Source organism: Carcharodon carcharias, chromosome 2 (genome assembly GCF_017639515.1).
Source record: "Carcharodon carcharias isolate sCarCar2 chromosome 2, sCarCar2.pri, whole genome shotgun sequence".
In the NCBI taxonomy this organism is placed as follows: domain Eukaryota; kingdom Metazoa; phylum Chordata; class Chondrichthyes; order Lamniformes; family Lamnidae; genus Carcharodon; species Carcharodon carcharias.
The window spans coordinates 52545513-52571437 of NC_054468.1; the positions used below are offsets into that span (position 1 = coordinate 52545513).

Genomic DNA, 25925 nt, shown 5'->3' on the forward strand with positions numbered 1-25925 from the left:
AGATCTGAGGTCTCCCTCAGCGAGGACACAAGTTTCAGTAACCAGCTGGCTGGAGCGGGCAGGCCATTTTTTAAATACATGATTAAAAGGTGGGAAGGAAGGGGAGGACATTATTCAGTGGGTGCACTGTGCGCATCGGGAGGTACTCCCCAAGATATTACCTCAAACTCTGTTCCTCTCCACCTGGCCTCCAAAACCTGCCCTCCCAGTCACCTCCCAATAGGCTGCCTATCCCTTCCCGCCCTAAAAGCAAGGGACTTATCTGGCTCTGGGATCCACCGATGTTCTGTTTGGGACTGCCTGCAGTCTGAGCTCCATCCACTGCTAAGTTCTGGTGCTACTAGAGCTGCTAGAGCAGCTGGCCAGGATTGGCTCTCACTGGCCATGTTGGACACATGGATTCTCGAGCCCAGAACTTGCTCCCACTGAGGGGTGGACATCCCATTCTCAGCCTGCTTAGCCCATTGGAAGCATGTTATACCTGCGAGTGGGCTTTTTTTTTTAGGTGCATTGGCTGCTGGCTGACTCTTGCAAGGGGGGGTAGGGGATGGGGGGAGGTGGGATGAGTAATTTATCCCCACCCCATGAAATCTGGCTGCAGGTGCCCTTGGCGCCTGGAGAAAACACTGGAAAACTGGGATTAATGTCACCATTCTGTGCCTACAGGGTTCAATTTCTGCCCCATAATCTTCAAATTTTATTTAAGACAGTTGGAAGTAAATTCAGAAAAAGCTCTTCCCACAAAGGGTAGTGGGAATATGGAAAGGACCATTCAAAGAGGTCACTGATGCAAAATTAATTAAGGTATTTAAAAGAAAGCTAGATGCTTATTTAGGAAATAAAGGTAATAGGATATAATGAAAAGGCCAACTAATAAAATTCGGGAGCAAGCTCAATGGATCCATGTCCCTCTCCTGCTCCTATGGCCCTAAATGCTGAGAATACATTGTTGTGATGGGAGTTAGTTAATCAAATAGCAGTCATCATGGTTTTGTGTTTGCCTCCTGGCAAGGTACATGTGCATAAAGAATTAAGTCAGCATCAAAGTAGAAATAGTTTCTACCTCAAAAGAACTGCAAATGAATGAGGTCATACTTTGGTGGCTTAGTCATGAAGCCACAAAATTGGCCATGCCCCCAGCTCAAAATTATTACTATTGCAAGTTCCCATTAATTCTCTGTCTATGAGCCTTCATGAAGGCTCTAAAATTAATCCTTTTTTTGGGTGCAAGGACACTAAGAGACATATTTTGAAAACTTCTGTTATTTTTAATTTACTAAGAAACTACCTGCTCTGTCCCAATATAACTAGAAAATGGTTCTGCATAATTTTTAAAAATTATTTTCAGTTATATAAAACCAAATTACTCTCAGGTGATGGATTATACACTGATTAAAAATGCGTTTTTTATGAGAAACCCATTTTCAGCTGTATTAATCAAACTGCACCAGGTTACCACTTTTAAATAGATCAAAGGTGTTTTTTAAGCAAACTTAAAAAAATACATTCTAAAACACTGCCCAGTTGTGCTGATTCATGGCAGATTTTATCAGCGATACGCAAATAAATGTGTGGAATTTTGAGGGGAAAAAAACTTTGAGTTCAATTGTATGCTGCAATAAGGCCTCTCAACGCCTCCTTTTTGTCTGTAAATTCTCCAGTGTTTTTCTGTACAGCTTATCCCTTTACACTGGGATCAGTCACATTGCTCAGTTCTGTACCCTTTTAAATGGAAGTTTGTGTACCCTTTTAAATGGAAGTTTATGTCTTTATGGAACGGCAATCAAATTAGCATGCATTACTCCATAATGAAGTATGATCTGTTCATTGTAAAGCCTATGCATAACTTTTTGTATTTATATTCATGCATTTTGGCTATGTATATATTTCAGCATTCTATTACCTTTTAAAATTACTTTGCCACTTTGTGCAAGCATTTAATTTGATTACTGGTAATCTCAAATTCCTTTCAAAATCTCCCGGTATTAATTCAATTCCACTGTATGCTTATGTCCCTGATTTGTTCAAATTATGTGCAATACTTAACAATTATCAGTTTCACATTTCACTGCATTTGCTTGCTGGATTGCATGAGCAGTTCATATGCTCATACAAATCTTTTGCTTTACCCTTGTCTCTGATGTTCTCCCCATTTTCTGTAATCAGCAAATTATGATGGCTTAGAGTTGGTTTTGATTGACTGGTTAAAAAAAGAAACAGTTGCAATAAAGGCACAAACAAAAACAGACATTTAAAAAACGTAGAACATTTAAAAAAATACTAGAGAAACAAAACAGCAAAATAAAAGAGATACAACCTGGCAGAGAACAAAAGACACTGTTATAAAGAGGAAACAAATTCACAAATGAAAAAAAGAGAGCATGAAGGAGACAGGCCTCATTGTATTGACTGGCCAAGTCCCGCTATCATGCTGTTATTTTTGACTGCACCATCTACCAGTCTGATCACTGCACACAAATCACAAAAAAAAATCAAATGTTTAGTTTTACCATACATAATATTTTGGTTATCTACTGAATGGAACATACCATGTTTATAAGATCTGTTGCCAGTTGCCGAAGGGAGGGTGACACCACAGTTTTCAGGGTTCCGTTTCCCACAATAGGTTTGAACAGGTTAATGTAGGCCACAGCGTTACTCTGCAGAACACGTTTCATCTCCTGAAAAATAGTAGCATGCCTACTGTATTACAACGGATAAATAAAGAAACAATTCAATTTATTTTCCAGTACGTATTTGTGTAGAACATATCGGGCTAAAAAATGGGCTCATTAGCACTTGTTTTTTGGGAATGATAAGCACCTTAAAGAGTTTGAAAATGGGGTCCATGTGGTGCATGCACATGTGAAGGGTAAAGTGCACTGGACTCCATATTAGTATAGGCGTTTGTGGACAAAATGAATATTAGCCAGAAGTAGCATCTGCAGAGTAAGCAGATTATAATGTCAATTAGTGTGCAATGTTGATTTGTGCCAATGGTGCCATTTTGGAGCTCAACACTCCAGCCAAAGCTTTCTCTTAATATTGTACAAATGAACATGTGTACAACAGCAAGAAAGACCTCTCCACCAACACTATTTAAAGGGATCATCACCTACTTATAGGTTAGTTGCTGGTTGATTTCTTCTGGCTGTTGCTATGATTCTGTAAATGTTTAGTATTTCCTACAGTTGTTTCAAGTTACCAAAGTTTACAAGAAGTGATGTGGGAAGTGGCCTTTGCTGACTCCCAGACCTCTGTACAAAATAACTGCAACAAGGTATGGGTGTACAAGTAGATATTCCCCTTGGAATGCAGCATGACAGAGAGCTAACAGAGGTCATACACAGCAGGACAATCTGCTGGAAGGGGAGGAGGGGTGAAAAAGGGCTCTCAGCAGAAGGCCATACATGCCCAGGGTGTTCATGGAACAATTATCCTAACTGAAACTCAGCAATGAATAATGTGTGAACTTTAGAACATTTTGCTGAAGGGTCATCGACCCCACACGTTAACTCTGTTTCCCTCTCCACAAATCATATATATAATGGGCAGATAGATTGGCATGTTTCATCTCCTGAAAAATAGTCCTTTCACATTGGAATTCAAGTTCAGATAAAACAAGCATAGAATAGGAGCAAGATATGGAGAGCTTCTCACCTTAATGGCTGTTAGAAGTCTAAATTCCAAACCTATTTGGATGTTTGTTTCCCATAAAACTGGCTTTAAAACTTCACAACTGATAACCAGTGAGTTTAAAAAAAAACTTGTGCTTCAATGGGTTCAGATAATATCAAACCTCAAAAAAGGAGAACAAGCCTTATGAGAAAATGCAATGAAGTTCACTGAAAAAGTTTTTAAAGCACAGGGAAGCAATATGGTTGAGTCCATGTGGCACACCAATTGTTTGAATTCATAGACCTATGAAATTCAATCACACTTGAAACTGGTTATGATTATTATGTGCTTTCTTCTCTTACCCAAACATAAATTACTCTTTACCCAAATTCTTCCCAAGACCTCATCAGCCCAGTGCTCCCAGGCAACCAGATTCCACTCCCAGATGCCAACAACACCCCTGATCCCTCCCCAGGTATTCTAATAACTGAGCCTCTCCATTCACCCATGTACTTCAAAACCCCATTAAACTCCTCCTAGCCCCTAATGCCTTCCACCCCAAATGCTTGAACACTTCTTTCTGATTCCCACAAATACGCAGACTCCAAACGCCTAGATCATTCAGATTTAACTTTTACTATGTTATGTGGATGCTAAAACTTCCTAACCATATAAAACAGATACCATACATTGGGGTTGAAGCCTGGCCTCATTTAAACAACACCAGCAAGCTGTGTGCTCAAAATGTACATCCCAATGCAGCTCACTGGATTTAGGCCAAACAGTTACCAAACAGCCTGGATGGAGGCTGTTGGACCAGCACCAAGGGATTTTAGTAGGTGGGGAGATGTCACAAATATGTGGGGTGGGAAAGCAAGTGTAGGCAATGTGATATCTTGCAGGACAAAGAGAGACTGGTGCATGCACATGGAGTCCAAGTACCCAACTGAACTGGTTTATTCTGGTTTTGAGTTTTAAACAAACATACACAAATGGCCACAAGAGGGGGCTAATACACTCCTCTCTCCTTAATGAAAAAGTTACACAAAGTTCAAATTCCATATAAATTATATATGTTGTTTCTCATTTATTTTCAAATCCACCTTAACCACTGGTTTCCTACTTCTAAGACGATACTGCCTTTTTTGATCCAAATATTCAGAACTTGGGGAAGAACCTGGGCCCAACTGGGTCTCAGTGTGAGGAGAAAATTTCTCCAGCAAAAAGTGATTTTGCCCTTGACCTTCAATTGAATTTTCCACTTCATTTGACATGTCTGTCTGACTCTGACTCAGATCTGAACTGGTTTCAGGCACAAATTGTGTTGGAGTAACTATTGGTACTTTACTTGTATCCAAACTACCAAATTCACCAGGCTCATTTGATTCTTCTCAACTTCCTTTTTCATGAACCTCTGAAGGTACATGTAAGCATGATCTATATTTACAATCCTAACCTTTCCACTACCAAACATCTTGACCAAATATGTGCGGGAACCACATATTTTCACTATTCTTTCTGATAGCCACTTCAACCGCTTATGATGATGATCTTTCACTTTGATCTTCTGGTTCAACTACAGATTACTCTCTCTTTCGCTCTACCCCTTGTACACTTTCTTTCTGCCTGGATTTTTTTTCTATTGACTGTGCTATATGTGGTTTCAGCAATTAAAACTCTGTTCTAGGCTGTCTTCTCAGAATCAGTTCAGTTGATGTTCTGCTGGTAGTAGTGTGAGGTATGTAATAAACAACAAAATTGCCAGTTTGTGAACCAATGAAACTGATGTTTCTTCCAATTTGTAACTAGCATTTGTTTAACAAGAGTACACGTAACAATTTGTACTGTGTGCTCTGCTACTCCATTTAAAGCAGGATGGTAGGATGGAACTTTAGAATGTTTCATCCCGTTCATTTTCATGAATCTTATAAACTCTTTGGAACAAAACTGAGATCCATTGTTGGACACAATTTCCTCTGGGAACCCATCAGCAGCAAACTAGCTATGTAAAATATAAAGAGTTTTGCTGGTTCTTGTTTGATTCATTGGAAACCCTCAACCCACTTCAAATGGCTATCTGTCACAATGGATAGCTGTTGCACTGCAAAATGTGCAAAATCTATGTGCCTCCTCTGCCATATTTGGCTGGCTATTTCCATGGTTGGAAAGATATTGATGGTGGCTTATTTTCTACAGTTGACATACCCTACACTGTGTCTTCTATGTCCTTATCTAACCTTGGCCATCAAATATAGCTTCTCCACTTGTCTCTCTGTCAAGCTCATCCCTGGTGTTGACCGTGAAGATTACATAGCAACTGCAATCTGTATCTTTCAAGAATTAAAACCTTGGCTCCCCATGTAACACAATCTTTATCAACTGACAACTCATTCTTACAGATAACAAAAGGCCTGATTTCTAAATCCAATATCTGTGTTAGCCACTCATTTGCGATAAAGTTCGATGCCCTTGCTAATACAGGGTCCCTGCAAATTGTTCTACCAATATCATCTGATGTGACTGGCAACCCATGTACATGTGAAAAGAAATAGATATCTTCCCGGTTGGGTTCTACCTCAGGCGGGCTGTTAAGCTAGACATCACATCAGCATTGCAATGATCTTCTGATCGTCTGTATTTAATGCTGTAATGATACGTAAACAAAATCAAAACCCATCTCCGCATTCGAGCTGCAGCTAAAATGGGCACTGAAGACTTTGGATTCAAATTGGCCGTCAGTGGCTTATGGTCAATTTTGATCGTGAAACCATGACCATACAAATATTTATGAAATCTTCTTACTCCAAAAATCAAAGACAATGCTTCCATTCTATCTGAGCATAATTTCACTCACTGGCACGGAAGGCAGCTGAGGCAAATGTAATAGGTCTCTTCTCACCATGATCCAACACATAAGAGATCACAGCATCTACTCCTTCTGGAGAGGCATTACATGCCAACTTAATCTTCTTGGAGACATCATAATGAACAAACATTGTACCAACTACCAATTGACTTTTACACAGCTGAAAGGCTTTGTCACATTCCCTTGTCCAATTCCATGGAACGCCTTCTTCGAGAGTTCATTCAATGAATGCAATAAGGTTGCCAGATTTTGAATGGATGTAGTAGCAATTCACTAAGCCGAAAAAATATCTGAGCTCAGCGGTATTTTGAGGTCTTTTTGCTTGAAACAACACTCCTGGGAAGGATGCAACCAATCATTGTCTACCCTGAGACTCAAATACTCTACAGAGTTTTGAAACATTTCACATTTAGTGTGCCTTTGCCTGAACTCCACGCTTTTCCAAATATTGGAGCACCTTACAAAAGTCTGTCATCATGGGTCTGCCTGTTTGGAACTAGAATAAGTATGTCATCCAAATAGCACACTTTCCCCTGAATTCTTTGCAAAATTTGGTTCATTGTCCCTTGAAAAATTCTGGAGGCTGAAGAAACACCAAATGGCTGCCTATCAAACTGGAATAGACCCTCTGTGTATTAATAGTCAAATATTGCTTAGACTCATCATCTGACTCAAGTTGCTTATAGGCATCTGTCAGAGCTAATTTTGAAAAAATCTGGCCTCCTGACAACATTGTGACTGATCCTCCAAGTATCGAGTGGATTACATTCCAGTACCTGATTTACAGTTACTATATAATCCAAATATATTCTTAAACTACTGGCTCTGACTTTGGCGCTACCACTATGGGAGCAGCCCGATTACTCTGTTCTATTTTAGAAACAATGTTCTCAGTCTGTCGAAGGGTCATGAGGACTCGAAACGTCAACTCTTTTCTTCTCCGCCGATGCTGCCAGACCTGCTGAGTTTTTCCAGGTAATTCTGTTTTTGTTCTCAGTCTCAAGTCTTTTCAGTTCTCACTCTACTACTTCTTTTAGGGCATAGGGTCCTGGACGAGGTCTGCAATAAACTGGCCTTGCGTTCCTCTGCACCTGTAGGTTGATCTTATATCGTTAAGTAGGTCTGCTGGTTTCACTAAACAACTGAGGGTACTTGATGAACACATCATCTTGCATTGTAAATTTTGTTTCTACACTAAAAGCTTGTTCCAGTTTAACTCAAGTGTTGTTAACCAGTTTCTTCCTAACAAGACTGGTTTTTCATCCTTCATTACAATGATGGGCAGTTTTACACATTGTTCCTTGTATGTGACTGGAACCAACACACTTCCCATTGTGGGGATTTTCTCTCCTCCATAACTTGCATGTACCTGCTAATTAAGCCAAAAGACACACCACTGTTGGACATTTAGTGTAGGCTTGAGTAGCACTACGGTCACAAGCCATTGGAGGTTGCAGACAGCTATTGGTTTGGAACCAGGAATTGTTGCCCAGTGAGGACGTTGGAAATTATATTGTAGTTTTGAAAAAACAATCTGTTCATTGTAAATTTGGAGAATTTCAAGAGATAGCATTGCAGAACAGATTTGTGTGCGGTTTAAAAAGTGAAAGCATCCACAGTAAGTTGCTGACATTGCCAAAGTTAACCTTCAACATAGCTTGCCAAACAGCATTGTCCATGGACACGGAAGAACATGACTCGAAAGAAGTCAGAGGTAATAACCACTAGTCATGTGCTGAAGTAAAAAAGCTGCACGCAAGTAAGCCAAAGGCCCCAGCGAAGGCAATTAGTAGTAGTAGTGGTAAGATAAAGTACTGTTAGCGGTGCTTAAGCAAACATTGGGCACAAAATTGTTCATTTGTGAAGGCGAAATGCTACAGTTTCAAGAAGAAGGGTCATCTTGCCAAGGTATGTTGAAAGAATGTAATCAGAGAAAACACTAGCAGGAGGAAACAGCAGTCATTGCATACAGTTGTTGAACAGTGCCAGATTGATGAAGTGTTGGTTGAGACCCATATGATTAGAAGCACAAGGATGGCCAGTGGAAATTCATAGGGCATTGTAGTTCAAGTAATGTTGGATGGAGCTCTGGTAAACATGGAGGTTGACAAGGATGCACCAGATGGCGTGATTTCTGAATGGCTATAGTGTGAAAAGTTGAATCAACATTAACTGGATAAACATGCATAAAATTGCAAAGTTATGGAATTCTTCACATATGCACCAAAAGACTCTCAGTCATGGCTGTACCCTCCCAGATGATCAATAATACCTGTTGATGCAGCCATAACTAAAGGTCAGCCCACCCATATGTAAAAACAGCCTTTTCTCCGAGGTCGAATTGTTTGAGCCTATTTTTCAGTAAAAACAAAACCTCTCAGTTCCTCTGCTGGTTTGGAGGCAGCTTCTCCAACCAGTTGTATTCAGCTAGGGAATTGTAATCCTATCTTCATTGACTGTGATATCTAGCAAGATAAAGAGAGACTGATGCATGCACATGGAGTTCAGGTACCTAACCAAACTGGTTTATTCCAGTTTTGATTTATAGACAAACATACATAAATGGCTTCAAGAGGATGCTATTACATGCAGCAGCCCAGGTTAATTTTTTGAGAGGTCCATTCAACTCCACTTGCCACACAAAAATAATTTACAGCTCATTTTTTTGGCAAGTTTTCTTAGATGTCATAAAACCCCTTCATGCACATTAAAGGGGCCTATTGCCTGAAAAAGGCACACATTCCAGCCAGCCAGTGGTATGCTCACTAAAGAGATCAATGGGCAGAGTCTAGATGCTAATGGACGGTATGTCTACCAATCCTAACTATCACCTATTAACATCTATTTCAACAAATTAAGACCAACCCAATACAATTACTCACAGGATACTTTGACAGGAAATTGGTAGGCCCTGAGAAAGTTTCCTTAAAGCTGTCGACAGTTTAAGTGTTAAGATGTAGTGCCACGTTCATTTTTTCCAAAATCATGAACTTCTGAATTTCAACAATTGAGGTACAAAAATTATTTAAGTATCTCAACTGCACTACAAAAAATGTGTGGTCAATGTTCTTGTTAATCAAGTAGATTGAATAAGCATCAATTTTCACAGAAACGTGTAAATCATGTTACTCAATCTGTTTGAATAAAATATTCTGATTAGCAAGTCACCACTGCATGCATTTTTTGAGTCACTACTCTTAGTCACACAGATATCACCCTCTGACATCCTTGATAATATCTCACATCTACTGTAGCTTTTTACAGCCATATTTGTGACTGTGCAGATGAATAATGATGGTGACTAATATATCATTGTTGTCCAATTATAAAGGTGTCACATTTTGGTACAAAATATTCTTTGCCGTTTTAAAAATACCATCTGTACTTTTCTGTCATTCAGCAGATTTTTAAGTCCTTTCTATATTTTCCTCAAGGAAAGTAGAGGGAATCATGGCGGGTGGGGACACTTAGCTTGGCGGAAAGCAAAAGAATCTGTTTCCTGATGGCGGGATAAACTGTTTTGAGTTTTGCCCTCCCAACTTTGAAGGCAGGTTAAAAGCGGGTTGAGCTTCCAGACCATCAATGTCAGGAACTCAATTTGCATGCATTAGCATCTCATGCATGCTCATTAAAAGGCCATCTCATCGGAATAAAGTTCACCCTCCAAATTAAGTTGCTTGCCAGTGAGAATTCGGAACTTTCATTTTTAGGACTGCATATAAGCCGTGTGTACCTGGCAAACTTCACCTCTTCCATGGCTTTGAAGTCAGAAGATGCTGATTTCACCATCTTGCGGACCTGGCATAACTTCACTCATACCAAGTGCTAGTAGCAAAAGTTGCACCAAGGCGGGAAAAGGGAGGCAGGCAAAGTGGGAAAGTTGAAGAGAGTGTGTCCAGGGAAGGTTGGGGGGGAGGGGGAGAGTGCGACTTAGAGGGTGGGGTCGATGGCGGGGTCCTGGGGGGGTAAATTAAGGGTACTGGTGATAGGAGGGAAGTGTCACAGTCAGAGGCGGAGTCAGATGTGATAGGGTCGCAGGTCCAGTGTGAAAGCTTGATAGGTGAAGATCTCATGGAGAGGGTCATGGAGGAGTACTAGATAGGGGGCAGAGTCAGGGTGGGCATAGGGACTGTAATGGGTGTTGGCTCTGAGTGGAGGGAAGGCATATGTAGGTGGATTGTAATAGGGTCAAGGGTAACGGGGTGAGCGGGGTGGGGCTGAAGTTCAAGGATGACAGAGAAGAGAGGAATGGTGATAGTGGGTGAATCTATGATGATGGCGGGGGGAGGTTGGTGGGCGACAGGGGGAGGGTAGAAGGTGGTAGACCGAGTCTGGAAGGTGACGCGCACCATTTTTCAAATCTAACCGTGACCACACAGTTAGTCAGTAAGTGAGATCCCTTGGCATGGGAGGAGGGTCTTTTTGGGTGGGTGGAGTTCAAGGCCAGCACAAATGGCTGACCAAAGGGACACTCTAATAATTATGAGGCAACTGGATGTCAAAGATGTTCAGTTGTGTTTTCCTCTCTATGGTGAGGCCTGCATTGCAGCTGGTTTGTTTCCAACTCAGGAATCTCATAACATCGAGGTCCCAGCAAGGTGTGGAGCTGTTGTTCATTATGTACCATTTGCCATATGCTACAATCAGGGCAGAGATGAAGAAAGGGAGGGAGGCGGATGCCTCCGAGGGACACGGCTGGTGGATGGCAGCCAGCTCGTGACTCCAAACCTCCATCCTCCCAGGTGGATGGTCATGGCTGACAAGGACTTATGTGGTTAATCGTTCTATTCTGCCAATGCAATGGTCTCTCTGTAGAGTCTTGAGGATAGTGGAGGCAAGCAGAAAAGTTTCAGAGGGAGACTTCTTGCACATGGCCATCATCCTGATGTGGAGGAGGATCCATCGCAGATTGACATAGGTCCAGGAGGAGCAAAGGCCTGAGCAGTAAGAAGCAGCAGGGCCTCAAGAAGGTCCAGATGCTGCTGAGCAGGGTCTACTGCAATGGCGAGCACTGGCCTAACCATGCGTATATCGCAGGCGGTGTTCTTATCTGGAAATGAGTGAAAGGTAATGCCAGAGGCCCCTTCGTATGTCTGAGGATGTGGATTCTGGAGGAGTAATGCGGAGCTTCTGGCTTGCATTGAGTGAATGGCTATCAGGGTGCTATTTAGATAAAACAAAAACAGAATTACCTGGAAAAACTCAGCAGGTCTGGCAGCATCGGCGGAGAAGAAAAGAGTTGACGTTTTGAGTCCTCATGACACTTCTACAGAAAAGTCATGAGGACTTGAAATGTCAACTCCTTTCTTCTCAGCCAATGCTGCCAGACCTGCTGAGTTTTTCCAGGTAATTCTGTTTTTGTTTTGGATTTCCAGCATCCGCAGTTTTTTGTTTTTATCGCTACTTAGATATGACACCAGGACCTTTGACCTCATGAGGTAAGGGCGGGGCAGGCGACTTTCTGCCTGCCCCACCACAAGAGGCGCAGTGCTCCTCACGGGTGCATAATTAATGAGCTGACCAGTGGAAGATTACACATCCAACTGCCCCACCACTCAGCGGGAATCACATCGACATTCCCATCTGCCACAAGGCTTGGACTCCAGAATGAAAAATTCCACCCAAAGTCTTAGAAGAATACTTTTTGGTCAAAGATTTCCTCCTATAAATCTCCCATCCAACATTCATTTTAGCCCTCACCCTTAAAGTGAAACATTTAAGCATCAAACTTTTATATATGAAAACCTTGCTTCTTACTTGCATCTGACTGACTTTAAATATTTCAAATAATGAGAATTCACAATTGAAGGAACAGCAAACACACCAACAGGAACTGAGCAAAGTAGGTACATAAATCCCTAATTAAACTCTAAGGAGATTCAAAAATAAGGAGCAGTCAGCAAATTCTATCAATATTTTCTGTAAAATCTTTGATCACCAATTTGGACTCTCGGTATAGTTAGAACACTAGTGCTGAAAATAAAGTTTATAACACAATAAACATCTATGACTATAACTCAGATTTTTTATGTCACCAACAGCATTCACAGAGCATTCCAGCTGTTGTTTGGAAATCTTGTAATGATAAAATACTTGTAGCACAATGTCAGGAAACCATTTTGTGTGGTTTCAAATTAAATATAAATGTATTTCATATTGTATTTAAACACCAAAATAACATTATTTTTTGAAATTAAGATGTAATTTTTGATGTATATACAAGGGGTTATTTATTTATACGATTTGTGTTTACTGGAGCAGATGTGCATTTATTTATCATTTCAAAGAAAGGTATCTTCCCATTCCTCACTTGTTCTTCTTACCCTCTGGAACACACCTCTGGTTTCAACTCTAAGTAATGTAAAGGCCTCCATTTAGATTTCTAAGAACTCTATTCCCTTGCATTGATTTTTATAAGCAAATTACCACATTGCCACATTACTCTCATCCCTTAGAACATCCTACGAGATAAAATAACAAAACAGGTATATGATCCCGAGACACGTTTTTCTCCTGTATTATATGCAGAGATTTTTTTAGCAAGAGAGGGAAAACATTATTTCTTAATACACTGCAAAGAGTAAATAAAATATTATTTTCCAGGAATCAATCAAAGTCAGAACTCTTGAATGTCTTTCCAAATTCTTTAAGTTGAAATCTGCTCCCTTCTCCAACCTCATCATGGAAAACAGTATGGGGTTCTGACAATTTATACATTTATAAAGTTTTACCTATGAAAATCTGTATATCCTGTCACCTGTAAACTCTTTCTTTTCAGTATTAGCTGTGTCGACTTTAGTCACATTTATTATTCCCTATGATGCCTATCAGTGGAGGTATAATAGGGCATTACAATTGTACATATACATAAATGTCATGTTCATCACACACTGCCTAATGTAAACTTCTGTTTCACATGGTGTGAAAATTAAGTAAAATGATTGGACCTATTTAGATATGTAGATGTCTCTTTCCCATCAACATTGTCACCAGAGAAGCTCTTATAGACGTAATAGCCAGTCTACATTGTAGTAGAAACTTCAACAATATCCTAAATATTTTTAGATCTGTTTTAATGTAAACACCATGAAATTACTTGGCCCAAAATGTGCTTTCCTAAATTTCCTTCCCCTTTAAACTGTGCATTGCACTGTAGAAAAAAGGCAAATTCAAGATCATAGACTACTTCTCTATTCATAGTGTTCCTAAAATAATAAACTACTGTAAAATTTATATAGTATTCTATTTTCAAGCAGAAATGCTATTGAAGCCCTTAAGGAATTAAACCCACTCTAGTCTAAAAAGCCATCTCTGTCAAATTGAGTTTAGGCCTTTAAGCGATGAGATTTTGGCAGGTTAGCTATTAAAACCCAAGCAAGAGCAATTCTATCACAACATGCTTCTCTGGTGCCTGTGACAGGATAGCACAGGAGTTAAGTCAGGCCAGATAATGAAAATCAGTGGCAATTGAAAACTTGTAAGATTGGTAATGGAACTGCCGGCAGAAAGACATTGCTTGTATTTTGAGCTGGATCAGCCTTAGACTGACTGTTAGCAGAGAATTAGTGAGAATTTTTTTTTCTCTATCATACAAAATGAAGCCTGTGAGTTCAGCTTTCCATTGTTGGCTTTGAGGTAGAGGTTTCCTCCAACTAAATATCAGGAAAATCAAAGCCATTGTCTCAGTGCCCACCATAAATTCCATTCCTTAGCCACCAACTCTGTCCTGTCTCAGATTAAACCAGACTTTTCACAACCTTGATTCATTCTTGACTCCAAGATGATCCACTGACTACATATCCACGTCATCACTAAGACCTCTTGCACCTTGGTAGCATCACCCAACTCTATCCCTATGTTAGCTTATCTGCTGTTGAAATTCTTACCCCTAGACGTGACTATTCTAACACCTTCCTGGCCAAACTCCCATGTCCTACCTTCCATAAGTAACATATGTGCCACACAAGTGCCAGGCAATGACTATCTCCAACAAGAGAGAATCTAATCATTGCCCCTTGACATTCAATGGCATTACCATCGCTGAATTGTCCACTATCAATGTCCTGGGGGTTACCATTGACCAGAAACTTAACTAGACTAACCATATAAATACTGTGGCTACATGAGCAGGTCAGAGGCTTGGAATACTATGTTGAGTAATTCACTTCCTGACTCCCCAAAGCCTGTCCACCATTTACAAGGCACAAGACAGGAGTGTGATGGAATACTCTCCACCTGCCTGGATGAGTGAGCTCCAACAATACTCAAGAAGCTGGACACCATCCAAGACAAAGCAGCCCACTTGATTGGTACCCCATCCACAAACATTCACTCCCTCTACCACCAACACACAGTAACAGCAGTGTGTACCATCTACCAGATGCACTGCAGAGACTTGCCAAGACTCCTTAGACAGCACAGTCAAACCCGCGATTGCTACTATCTAGAAGGACATGGGCAGCAGGTACATGGGAACATCATCACCTGGAAGTTCCCCTCCAAGTTACTCACCATCCTGCCTTGGAAATATATCGCCGTTCCTTTACTGTCGTTGGGTCAAAATCCTGGAACTCCCTCCCTAACAACACAATGGGTGTACCTACGCCACATGGACTGTAGGGGTTCAAGAAGGCAGCTCACCACCACCTTCTCAAGGGCAACTAGGGATGGGCAATAAATGCTGGCCCAGCCAGCGAAGCCCACATCCTGTGAATGAATAAAGAAAAATAAACTTGAAGTCATCCAAAACACTTCTTCATGTATCCTAACTCACACCAAATCCCGTTCACTTATCACTCCAGTGCTCGCTGACCGACACTGGCTTCCTGTCAAGCAATTTTTAAAATTCTCATCAATGTTTCCAAATCCCTCTATGGCCTTGCCCCTCCCTATCTCTGGTATCTCCTCCAATCCCATAAGTCTCTGGGATATCTGCGCTCTACTAATTCTTCCCTAAAGAGCCTCTTGAATTTAAATCATTGCACAATTGGTGGCTGTGCCTGCGGTTGCCTAGGCCTTAAGCTCTGGAACTTCCTTCCGTCACCATCTTTCTTCCTTTAGCATGCCCCTTTAGCCAAGCCTTTGGTTAGCTGTTCTAATATCTCTTTATGCAGCTTGGTGTTATATTTTGTTTGATAACACCACTATGAAGCACCTTGGAATGTTTTACTATGTTAAAGGCACTACAGAAATACAACTTGTCATTGTCATAGTAATTTACAAGACAGGCTCCATTTAGCCCCTCGAGTCTATGCCTGCTGTCTGTGGAGCAATCCAGTCAGTTCCATTCCCCTGTTCTATCCCCGTAATCCTGCAAGTTTGTTTCTATTAATGAGTTTTATAAAGGTTCAGCATAATTTCCCTGCTTGTGTACTCAATGCCTCTATTATTAAAGCCCAAGATCCCATATGCTTTGCTAACTATTCTCTTAATATGTCCTGCCACCTTCAAAGTTCAATGTGTGTGCACCTCCAGGTCCCTCTGTTCCCTCATGCTCTTTAGCATGAATCTACATTGCTTCTCCTTATCCCTTCTACTAAAATTCATCACCTCACAATTGTCTGTATTAAATTCCATCTGGCACTGGTCTGCCCATTCTGCTAACCTATGACATGTTGCAGTTGATTACTATCATCCTCACTTTTGCCACATCTCCAAGTTTGGCATCATTAGCAAATTTTTAAATTTCACTTTGTACTCCAATATCCAAGTAATTTATATAGAGCAAAAAAAAAAGTGGTCCTAGCACTGACCCTTGGGAACACCACTGTCTACCATCCTCCAGACTGAAAAATAATAATTTACCAACTCACTGAATTCTGTCCTTAAGCCAATTTTTTTAAAATCCAAGTTGACACTGACTCTCCTATTCCATGAGCCTCAAAAAACCCATTCATAGTTTTTTTGAAAAAAGAACTACAACCCTATCACGCATGCTTGATTTAGTGTGAATTTGTTTATACAGGTGTGGAGAAGTGTTGACTTTGCCTGATTAACATTTCTATGAGGTTATAAGTTATTTTTCCTGTGATCTCTTTTGCCAATGTCTCAATGTTTATTTGCACAATGTTAAGAGGTGTCAAATGTTTAAGTTTCTGTTTTGATAATTTACTATTGCTTGATTGACTCTTTTATAGGGCTGTAAGGACACCAGTTTATTTTTTTTAAAATATGATTTTTTTTTTCTGAAGAGTTTCACACATGCCATTGCTATTATGGGCTTCATTGGTTCTGTACATATACACTGGGTAAAGGGCCATGAGTTGCCATGGAGGGTATGAGGGACCATTGGGGATGGGTGGGACTATGAGTTGGTACTCTGTTGGCAAGGGGGCTATAAGGGGCCATGAGTGTGGGTGGAAGGTATAACTTGACCTGGGGGCTGTGGGTATGGGTGGGGGGGATGAGTTGGCACATAAGACCATTCAAAATTACCTCTCAAAAGGCTCCCAAATCCAGACTATGGTGCAAAACACCTTTGTGGGGTCATGAACTATGAGTCATGGAGAAGCTGGCCTGCCTCCATGAAACTTGCGGCGGGCTAAGAGATGCCGAATTGCACAATGGGACCAACCAGGTCAGGAGTGCACCCACACCCTTATGCCATGCCAGTGAAAATTAGGGTCACCAGGAATGGGGGCGGGAATCTTGGAATTGGGTCCCACCCTCCAGTTTTAAATGGCTCCGGAGTCCTCCCATCTCTGTGAAGGTCCGGCCCTTATGACAAAAAGCAGATTCAGGGCAAGAAAAGACAACAGATTTTCAATTCTATTTTAAAAACCTTTAAACTCTACTGTGGAAAAGAATATGAGTCTTTACATGGCCATATTTTAAAATATATTTTTAAACTTTTATTTATTTTCAGGCAATGCTTTTCATCATCTTCCTAACTTTACATGGCAAGGTACCAAATAATGGGATTGATTTCTCATTGTTAAAACTAAAGGAAGTTTTTGTAGTGTGTAAAAAGTTACATTTGTAAAGTATTAAAGTAAGAATGAAAAAAATATTTTCAAATGGGTTAGCATCTACTTCTGACCCCACTGTAATCCTCTATCCAGGCTTCCAATTTATTCATATTTAATCTGACGGACTTTTGATGGAATGGTGTTACCTATCAGAAAATACAACTGTGTCTTCTCTGCTAAGTAGTTCAACTCAGTGGAAACTACCCAGGCTATACATCACCTCAAGACTTCAATCTCCAAAATTGTGGAGCCTCTTGCTTCCTTTTTCACGTTAGTTAGAGCAGCCTGCAGAGTCTGGGGAGTTCAACACACATGCATTCAGTGCCTTCTTTCATAAATGAAGCAATGAAATGCCAAGTGTTTGCAGTGCATTATTTCATTGAACATATGGTAAGAGTAGTCGCAGAGGCAGTATTGACATCAACAATTTGGGCAATTGGTTCCAACATCTCTCATCAACACTGCTATGGAATTTGAGGTCCAAGCTCCAACGATACAATCATAGCTGGCTTCAACTTGCTGAACAGACCATTATGGGCACTTACAATAAAGGGATTCTGAGGTCTCATAGGTGCCTATTGTTCAATGTTAATAAAATCAACTGTCATCAATAAGGAAAACTCCTGAGGAGACAAAAATTGTAAATGTTTGCAGTAATTTCTATACTTCAGTTCACCCCTCTGTTGTACACAAACTATGCCAGGGTATTTTCAATCTTGGCACTGCAAGACCCCATATTCAAACTGAAGGAAGCAACACCACCTTTCACAGTCTAGTTAACGCCAACGCATCCTGCAGTAGCTTCTCTTCTAAGCACCATTTAGAGCAAAACATGGCTTTCACTTCTTCTTCACTGTTAGGTTGTTAAATCCTATTTTCTAATGCTTAAATCTTTAAAATGCTCCTTCTCATAATTTAATGAAGCACAGTGAATGGACAAGCAGGGGCCTCAGCCCCATCTCTGAATCAAATTCAAAAAAGAACTTATCACCACATGTCAGTCAATGATCACAGTCCAGTCACACTAATGCGTGATGGCCACAGGCCCAGGCTGCGGAAGGTTGAAATACTCTTCTGAACCAGCAAGAATAAGGTCTAATTGAAATGCTGAAAGTAATTCGCTACTGACAAGAATATCAAGTTTTAAAAATCTACAGAAAGCAATTTTTGAAGAAGTTATATGACAGAAAGGACTTGCATCCCTTGGAATCTGCAAAGGGCATTGAATGCTCTGAGGGATGAACTCCAATCAGGCAGAACCCATATTGGAGGAAACTGACTGCTAGGCAGGTTATGAGCTTAATTATTCTGTTCAAAAACTGAAGGCAGTTTAAACTTTCCTCAGCTGTGGTAAACTTTAAAACAATTTCTTGACCTTAACAAGGAACATCAGTGTCAAGCTTTACTTATGATTTATTTGCATGAGAACATGAGAGAGCATGGGAACATAAAAGGGCCATTTAGGCATCCTGCCCACTTTTTCCACATTTTGTGTACAAGCTGCACTTCATTGCGTCCATTCAATCGCTTGAGAAAAAGTTCTGCACAAATATTCTGAGATAATCAAGTGAAACTACAGGGTGTTCCACTGTTCAAGTCCGAATTGCTATCCTTCACAAAAAAGATTCCTATCCATCCCAGCAGCAAACAAAACTATTCTTCCTCATAGACTGGGAAACATTGAATAAAGTTTGAAAACGGGCACGAGGATTGCGATGTGCAATTAACCCATACCTGCTTGTTGTGACACAGGCAGTGACCTTTGTGGTACTTGCTAATTTAAATGTTAGTGGCATACAGCAAAACACTGAACGCACGCATGGTTCAGAAAGGGGCCCTAGTTCAAGTGAGGCTAGCACCACTTAAAGCAAGCCTTCGCTACTTGAAACCGCCTGGCCCCTGCTGATTATTGTCAGCCAGCCAGTCCAGCCTGTTTCTGCCCTTGCCAATAGTCTGAAGCCCGGATTTCTCGGGCCAGAGCTGCTTGAGGGCATCCTGCAAGGCCATCTGCAATGTCCCTAAAAGAAAGTCACTAGCTGAGCTGCAGCCACTGGCTTAGCACAGCTCAGGTGCACTAGAATAGGCAAAGGGACAAGTAAGATAAAAGCAAAATACCGCTGATGCTGAAAATCTGAAATATAAACAAAAAATGCTGGAAAAACTCAGTAGGTCTGACAGCATCTGCGGAGAGAGAAACAGAGTTAACGTTTCGGCTCTGTGTGACTATTCTTTTAGTCACACGGACTCAAAGCATTAACTCTGTTTCTCTCTCCACGGATGCTGCCAGACCTGAGCTTTTTCGGCAAATTTGTTTTTAAAGGCACAAGGAAGATTGGCACTAAAGGAATGCACAAGAGTAATTAGTTGAATTTTGTATAGAATATTGGATGGTTTGATAAAGTTGGCTTCAAATGTTTTTTATGGTGGCTTTCATTTCAGCATTGTGGTCAAGATCAACATGAGAAGGACAATAAGTTGTGGGACTATTGGTGAATGGGGTTGGGAGCAAAGTTGGATGAGCTGATCATAGACAACCAAGTTGAAAACAGGTTGTGCTGGTTACCACCTCCCATCCTCTTGCTGCCTTCTCTTCCTCTTCGGCCACTCATTCTACACTTGGTGACAAGGCTAAGCCCAGGTAATATTGAAGCTCTGATGAATCATGGAACACTCCAGACTACTCCAGAGGGGCCAAGGCAGCTTAAGTGGTATTTAAGCATCTCAAAAGTGTGTCCAATAACATTGCGTGTGGTGGCATGGCTCTCAGTATTTGCATGTGGCTGGGTTGCGCATTGGAGCCATGATTTGGGGATTAGTGGATAGCTCTCGTCATCCAGCTGGCATCCTCTGATTTGATATGGTGACTCAAATACTGATACAGAACAGTGGACATGTGCACAATAAATGCATCATGACTGCTGCCAGCATTGTAGACATTCACCTGCATGAGATGGTTGCACACCAACTGCATATTCGAGGAGTCAAAGGCTTTGCAGTTGCAGTACATCTCTGCATTTAGATGCAGTGCCTACAAAGCCACATGTGTGCAGTTGATGGTACCCTGCACCCTGAGGAAACCCATTATCTTGGTAAATGCTACATGCTCACTCCACCTGCTTCTCCTTGGCCAGAGAGAATGCTACATAGTCCCCTGTCCTGACATAGCATTCAGTCCCTTAATGGATGGCAAACTGGAAGTTGCTACAGGTGTTGCCTACTCCAGCCTGGAAGGATTCCAATGCGAAGAAATTCATGACCTCGCTCACCTTCACAACCACTGGCAGAGCCACCTTCACCCTGCTCTGAGGCTGCAGGTCGGCTTACAAGAGGTGGCAGGTTTCAATAGGGCATCCTTCGTAAGACTCAGATTTCACACAAACCATTCCTGGCTTAGGCTGAGGTAAGAGAATTGCTCCCTGAGGAAGCTGGATGGATATGTCCTCCTGTGGAGAGCCCTTCTCCCTCTTTTCCTGTCTCTAAGAAGTTTGTTATCCTCCGTGTTACTTCTGTTCAATCTCCCCTTTCATGCTGCAGGCCAAGGTGGATGTCAACTATCACACCCATGAGTTGGAGCAAGTGGTGTGACAGGTCTCGAAGTCAGAACCAAGCCCTTCATTGCATCATTCTCTGCCGATATCACCAGCTTTAAATGGAGAAAACGCACAGCACCATGTCGTCAGCAGTCCCTCAATTCGAGGATGACACCTACTTGCGAGTTTCTGCCATGTGCCTTCATATGACTAAACAGTCCACAGCTCTTTGGGCACATGGAGAGGATGTCCCAAGAGGTAGTGGAACCCGGAGTGCAGGATTTACTTCCTTTTCTTTACTTTTCTACCACTACTACGTTTCATTATTAAGATGTTGGCACATAAAGCATAATGCAGCTTGATGGACAAGTTACTGGCACTTTGAACAATTGGTAGCCAGCTCCCCCAAGTCATTAATGTCAATGCTGCACTCTTCAAGGAGAGTTTCACAGTGTCTCTGATGTGTTTCCTTTGTCCTGCTCTTGAATGTTGGCCAATTAAGAGTTGAGAAAACAGGAGCTGATGGGAAAGATGCTATTTTGGCCATGTAGACACAGCGTTCAGTCCATCGAAGTTGATTTTGCAAAAGTTTTGCCTGAATGCTGTGGAGATGGCTTCAAGAAGGACACAAGCATTTATGCAATGGTCCTCCCATTGATTCCAGAGGATGCAGCAGAGGCATTGCTGATGGAATTTCTCTAGCGCTCTTATGTGTCACTGACATATAACTCCAGGTCTCACTGCAGTAGAGTAGCATGATGAAGACAATTGTTTTGTACTCTAGGACTTTTGTTAACTTGTGGAGATCTTAGTTGTCAAACATTTGCTGACGTAGAAGGCTGAGTTGGTGCAGGTGATTCGATGTTGGAACTCCTCTTTATTGGTGGCCTGTTGAGAAAGGTGTCTGTCAAGGAATGGGAAGTTCTCAACACATTCCAGAATCTCTCCTTCAACATATATGGGAGGTGGAATATTTGGTTGAGCAGGTGTGGATTGAAATATGAGTTCTGCTTTGGAAAAATTCAAGGATAGACCGAGACTCTTGCACACAGAATTGAAGAGATCAAGGACAAGATTTTACGCGTTGGCGAGCAGGGGCAGAGCCTGCTTGCCGACATGTAAAATGACGTGCGGTGACGTCGGATGGAATTCCTGATGTCACCACGCCCCATTTAAATTTCAGGTATCAGGGGCACAGCAAAATCAGCTGTGCGCCCGTCGACCTGTCAATGGCCAATTGAGGCCATTGACAGAGTCAATTAAGTAATTAAAGGACTTGCCCAACCAACCTTAAGGTTGGCGGGCAGGCCAGGAGCCCTGGCGCGAATTAGAAAAAGCATGAAACCTCATCCATGGGTGGAATGAGGTTTCATGTAGGTTTTTAAAAATTTTAATAAAGTTTTTGTAAAAATTATGGACATGTCCCAACTCATGTGACAGTGTCACATGAGGGGACAAGTTAGGGAAATTTTATTTTTCTATTTTTAGCTTTTTTACATTTAGAGCTGATCTTCCTGAGGCTGCACTTAGCCTCAGGGAGATGAGTGCGCTCTTTCGATTTTGGGATTCCCCTCCCTCCTGCCCGCTCAGGAAGCGCATATGAAATGGCGCCATGCCCCCGATTGGGGGTGCTGATCGGAAGCGCACCTGTGCCTGCCCGCACTTAAACTTCGCCCCGACAGGGGGAAAATCCTGGCCCAAGTGTGGGTTGCAAATCTAGTGCTGAGTGGCCAATGACACTGCAGTCATCCACATGCTGTGGATCATGCATGTCTATGGTGGTCAGATTAGTTTTGGCACAGAGGCAACTGAGGTTAAAGAGTTTTCCATTTAGGAGGTACTTAATACTGACACCAGAGGGAAGTTGACCCTTGATGAGGTCAATAGTCAGTATCTCGTCAATAGTTAGATTGTAAATAACACAGGGGCTCTCAGATAGCCTTGCTTGGCCCCAGCCTGGATTTTGAAGATGTTTGTTTCAGATCTTCCATTCAAGGCTGTGGCAGGACTTTTACAAATACTGAAGAGGCCAGTTGAAATTAAACAGCAACTAGCCAGAAAAGGTTGAGGACTTGATGATCGCTTTAAATAGCACTCGTGGGAGGTCCTTTCTGCCGCTGAACTCACGCTCAGCTGTGCATATTTGGGAGAGGGCATTAGTTGGTGCAATGAGGTCAGAATTGGCAGACTGACATCACAAACTACCTACTCTGCATATTTCTGGCAAAAGCTCCTAATGCTCATGCTAAAACCCTCACCAGAATAGCACCAAAACTGCGGGTGCTATGGAGCTGAGTTTTGTAGGCACAGTATTTGGTCATCTTATTCTGTACCTCTTCCTATAACTTGCAAACACGTATTTATGTTTTTAAAAATTCACTCTCACAAGTAGCTGGCAAGGCCACAGTTATGCCTGCACTTAGTTGCCCTGAAAAAGTGGTGGTAAGCTGCCTTCTTGAATCAATTCAACAGCCTTTTAAAAGAGTCAAATCATTTATCTAGTTTTTGTTAGGGGTCCATTTTACACGCTCACCTTGTTAGGGGAGAAATAACAACTGCCAATGTCCCACTTAAAATTAAATTATTTCTTTCAGTGTTCACTGTCCATGTTAAATAACTTGCTTACACTTACATCATCCACGCCTCTCCATTTTCATAACACCTTATGAATGCCAGCTTGAAACAAACGATATGTACTTAAAACAAAAACAGAATTACCTGGAAAAACTCAGCAGGTCTGGCAGCGTCGGCGGAGAAGAAAAGAGTTGACGTTTCGAGTCCTCATGACCCTTCGACAGAACTTGAGTTCGAGTCCAAGAAAGAGTTGAAATATAAGCTGGTTTAAGGTGTGTGTGTGGGGGGCGGAGAGATAGAGAGAGAGAGAGGTGGGGGGGGGTGGTGTAGTTGTAGGGACAAACAAGCAGTGATAGAAGCAGATCATCAAAAGATGTCAACGACAATAGTACAATAGAACACATAGGTGTTAAAGTTAAAGTTGGTGATATTATCTAAACGAATGTGCTAATTAAGAATGGATGGTAGGGCACTCAAGGTATAGCTCTAATGGGGTTTTTTTTAAAATAATGGAAATAGGTGGGAAAAGGAAAATCTTTATAATTTATTGGAAAAAAAAAGGAAGGGGGAAACAAAAAGGGGGTGGGGATGGGGGAGGGAGCTCACGACCTAAAGTTGTTGAATTCAATATTCAGTCCGGATGGCTGTAAAGTGCCTAGTCGGAAGATGAGGTGTTGTTCCTCCAGTTTGCGTTGGGCTTCACTGGAACAATGCAGCAAGCCAAGGACAGACATGTGGGCAAGAGAGCAGGGTGGAGTGTTAAAATGGCAAGCATCAGGGAGGTTTGGGTCATTCTTGCGGACAGACCACAGGTGTTCTGCAAAGCGGTCGCCCAGTTTACGTTTGGTCTCTCCAATGTAGAGGAGACCACATTGGGAGCAACGAATGCAGTAGACTAAGTTGGGGGAAATGCAAGTGAAATGCTGCTTCACTTGAAAGGAGTGTTTGGGTCCTTGGACGGTGAGGAGAGAGGAAGTGAAGGGGCAGGTGTTGCATCTTTTGCGTGGGCATGGGGTGGTGCCATAGGAGGGGGTTGAGGAGTAGGGGGTGATGGAGGAGTGGACCAGGGTGTCCCGGAGGGAGCGATCCCTACGGAATGCCGATAAGGGGGGTGAAGGGAAGATGTGTTTGGTGGTGGCATCATGCTGGAGTTGGCGGAAATGGCGGAGGATGATCCTTTGAATGCGGAGGCTGGTGGGGTGATAATTGAGGACAAGGGGGACCCTATCATGTTTCTGGGAGGGAGGAGAAGGCATGAGGGCGGATGCGCGGGAGATGGGCCGGACACGGTTGAGGGCCCTGTCAACGACCGTGGGTGGAAAACCTCGGTTAAGGAAGAAGGAGGACATGTCAGAGGAACTGTTTTTGAATGTAGCATCATCGGAACAGATGCGACGGAGGCGAAGGAACTGAGAGAATGGGATGGAGTCCTTACAGGAAGCGGGGTGTGAGGAGCTGTAGTCGAGATAGTTGTGGGAGTCGGTGGGTTTGTAATGGATATTGGTGGACAGTCTATCACCAGACATTGAGACAGAGAGGTCAAGGAAGGGAAGGGAAGTGTCAGAGATGGACCACGTGAAAATGATGGAGGGGTGGAGATTGGAAGCAAAATTAATAAATTTTTCCAAGTCCCGACGAGAGCATGAAGCGGCACCAAAGTAATCATCGATGTACCGGAGAAAGAGTTGTGGAAGGGGGCCGGAGTAGGACTGCAACAAGGAATGTTCCACATACCCCATAAAGAGACAGGCATAGCTGGGGCCCATGCGGGTACCCATAACCACACCTTTTATTTGGAGGAAGTGAGAGGAGTTGAAGGAGAAATTGTTCAGCGTGAGAACAAGTTCTGCCAGAGGGAGGAGAGTAGTGGTGGATGGGGATTGTTCGGGCCTCTGTTCGAGGAAGAAGCTAAGGGCTCTCAGAGCATCCTGGTAGAGGATGGAGGTGTAGAGGGATTGGACGTCCATGGTGAAGAGGAAGCGGTTGGGGCCAGGGAACTGGAAATTGTTGATGTGATGTAAGGTGTCAGAGGAATCACGGATGTAGGTGGGAAGGGACTGGACAAGGGGAGAGAGAAGGGAGTCAAGATAACGAGAAATGAGTTCTGTGGGGCAGGAGCAAGCTGAGACGATCGGTCTACCGGGGCAGTTCTGTTTGTGGATTTTGGGTAGGAGATAGAAGCGGGCCGTCCGAGGTTGGGCGACTATCAGGTTGGAAGCTGTGGGAGGGAGATCCCCAGAGGAGATGAGGTCAGTGACAGTCCTGGAAACAATGGCTTGATGTTCAGTGGTGGGGTCATGGTCCAGGGAGAGATATGTACTTAAACCTATACTAACTGTGGCTTGCTGCTATACATGGAGGAAGTTTAAC

General features: G+C 42.3%; 1 protein-coding gene across 6 annotated transcripts in view; it reads right to left on the minus strand.

Moving 5' to 3' along the window:
* LOC121290443 (inactive N-acetylated-alpha-linked acidic dipeptidase-like protein 2) overlaps positions 1 to 25925 on the minus strand; it is a 999957-nt gene that overhangs the window by 227938 nt on the left and 746094 nt on the right. For all 6 annotated transcript variants that reach the window (XM_041210891.1, XM_041210883.1, XM_041210898.1 and 3 more), the window contains one exon: positions 2550 to 2681. In XM_041210891.1, coding sequence (XP_041066825.1) covers positions 2550 to 2681 — 132 coding nt within the window. The remainder of the gene's footprint in view (positions 1 to 2549; positions 2682 to 25925) is intronic.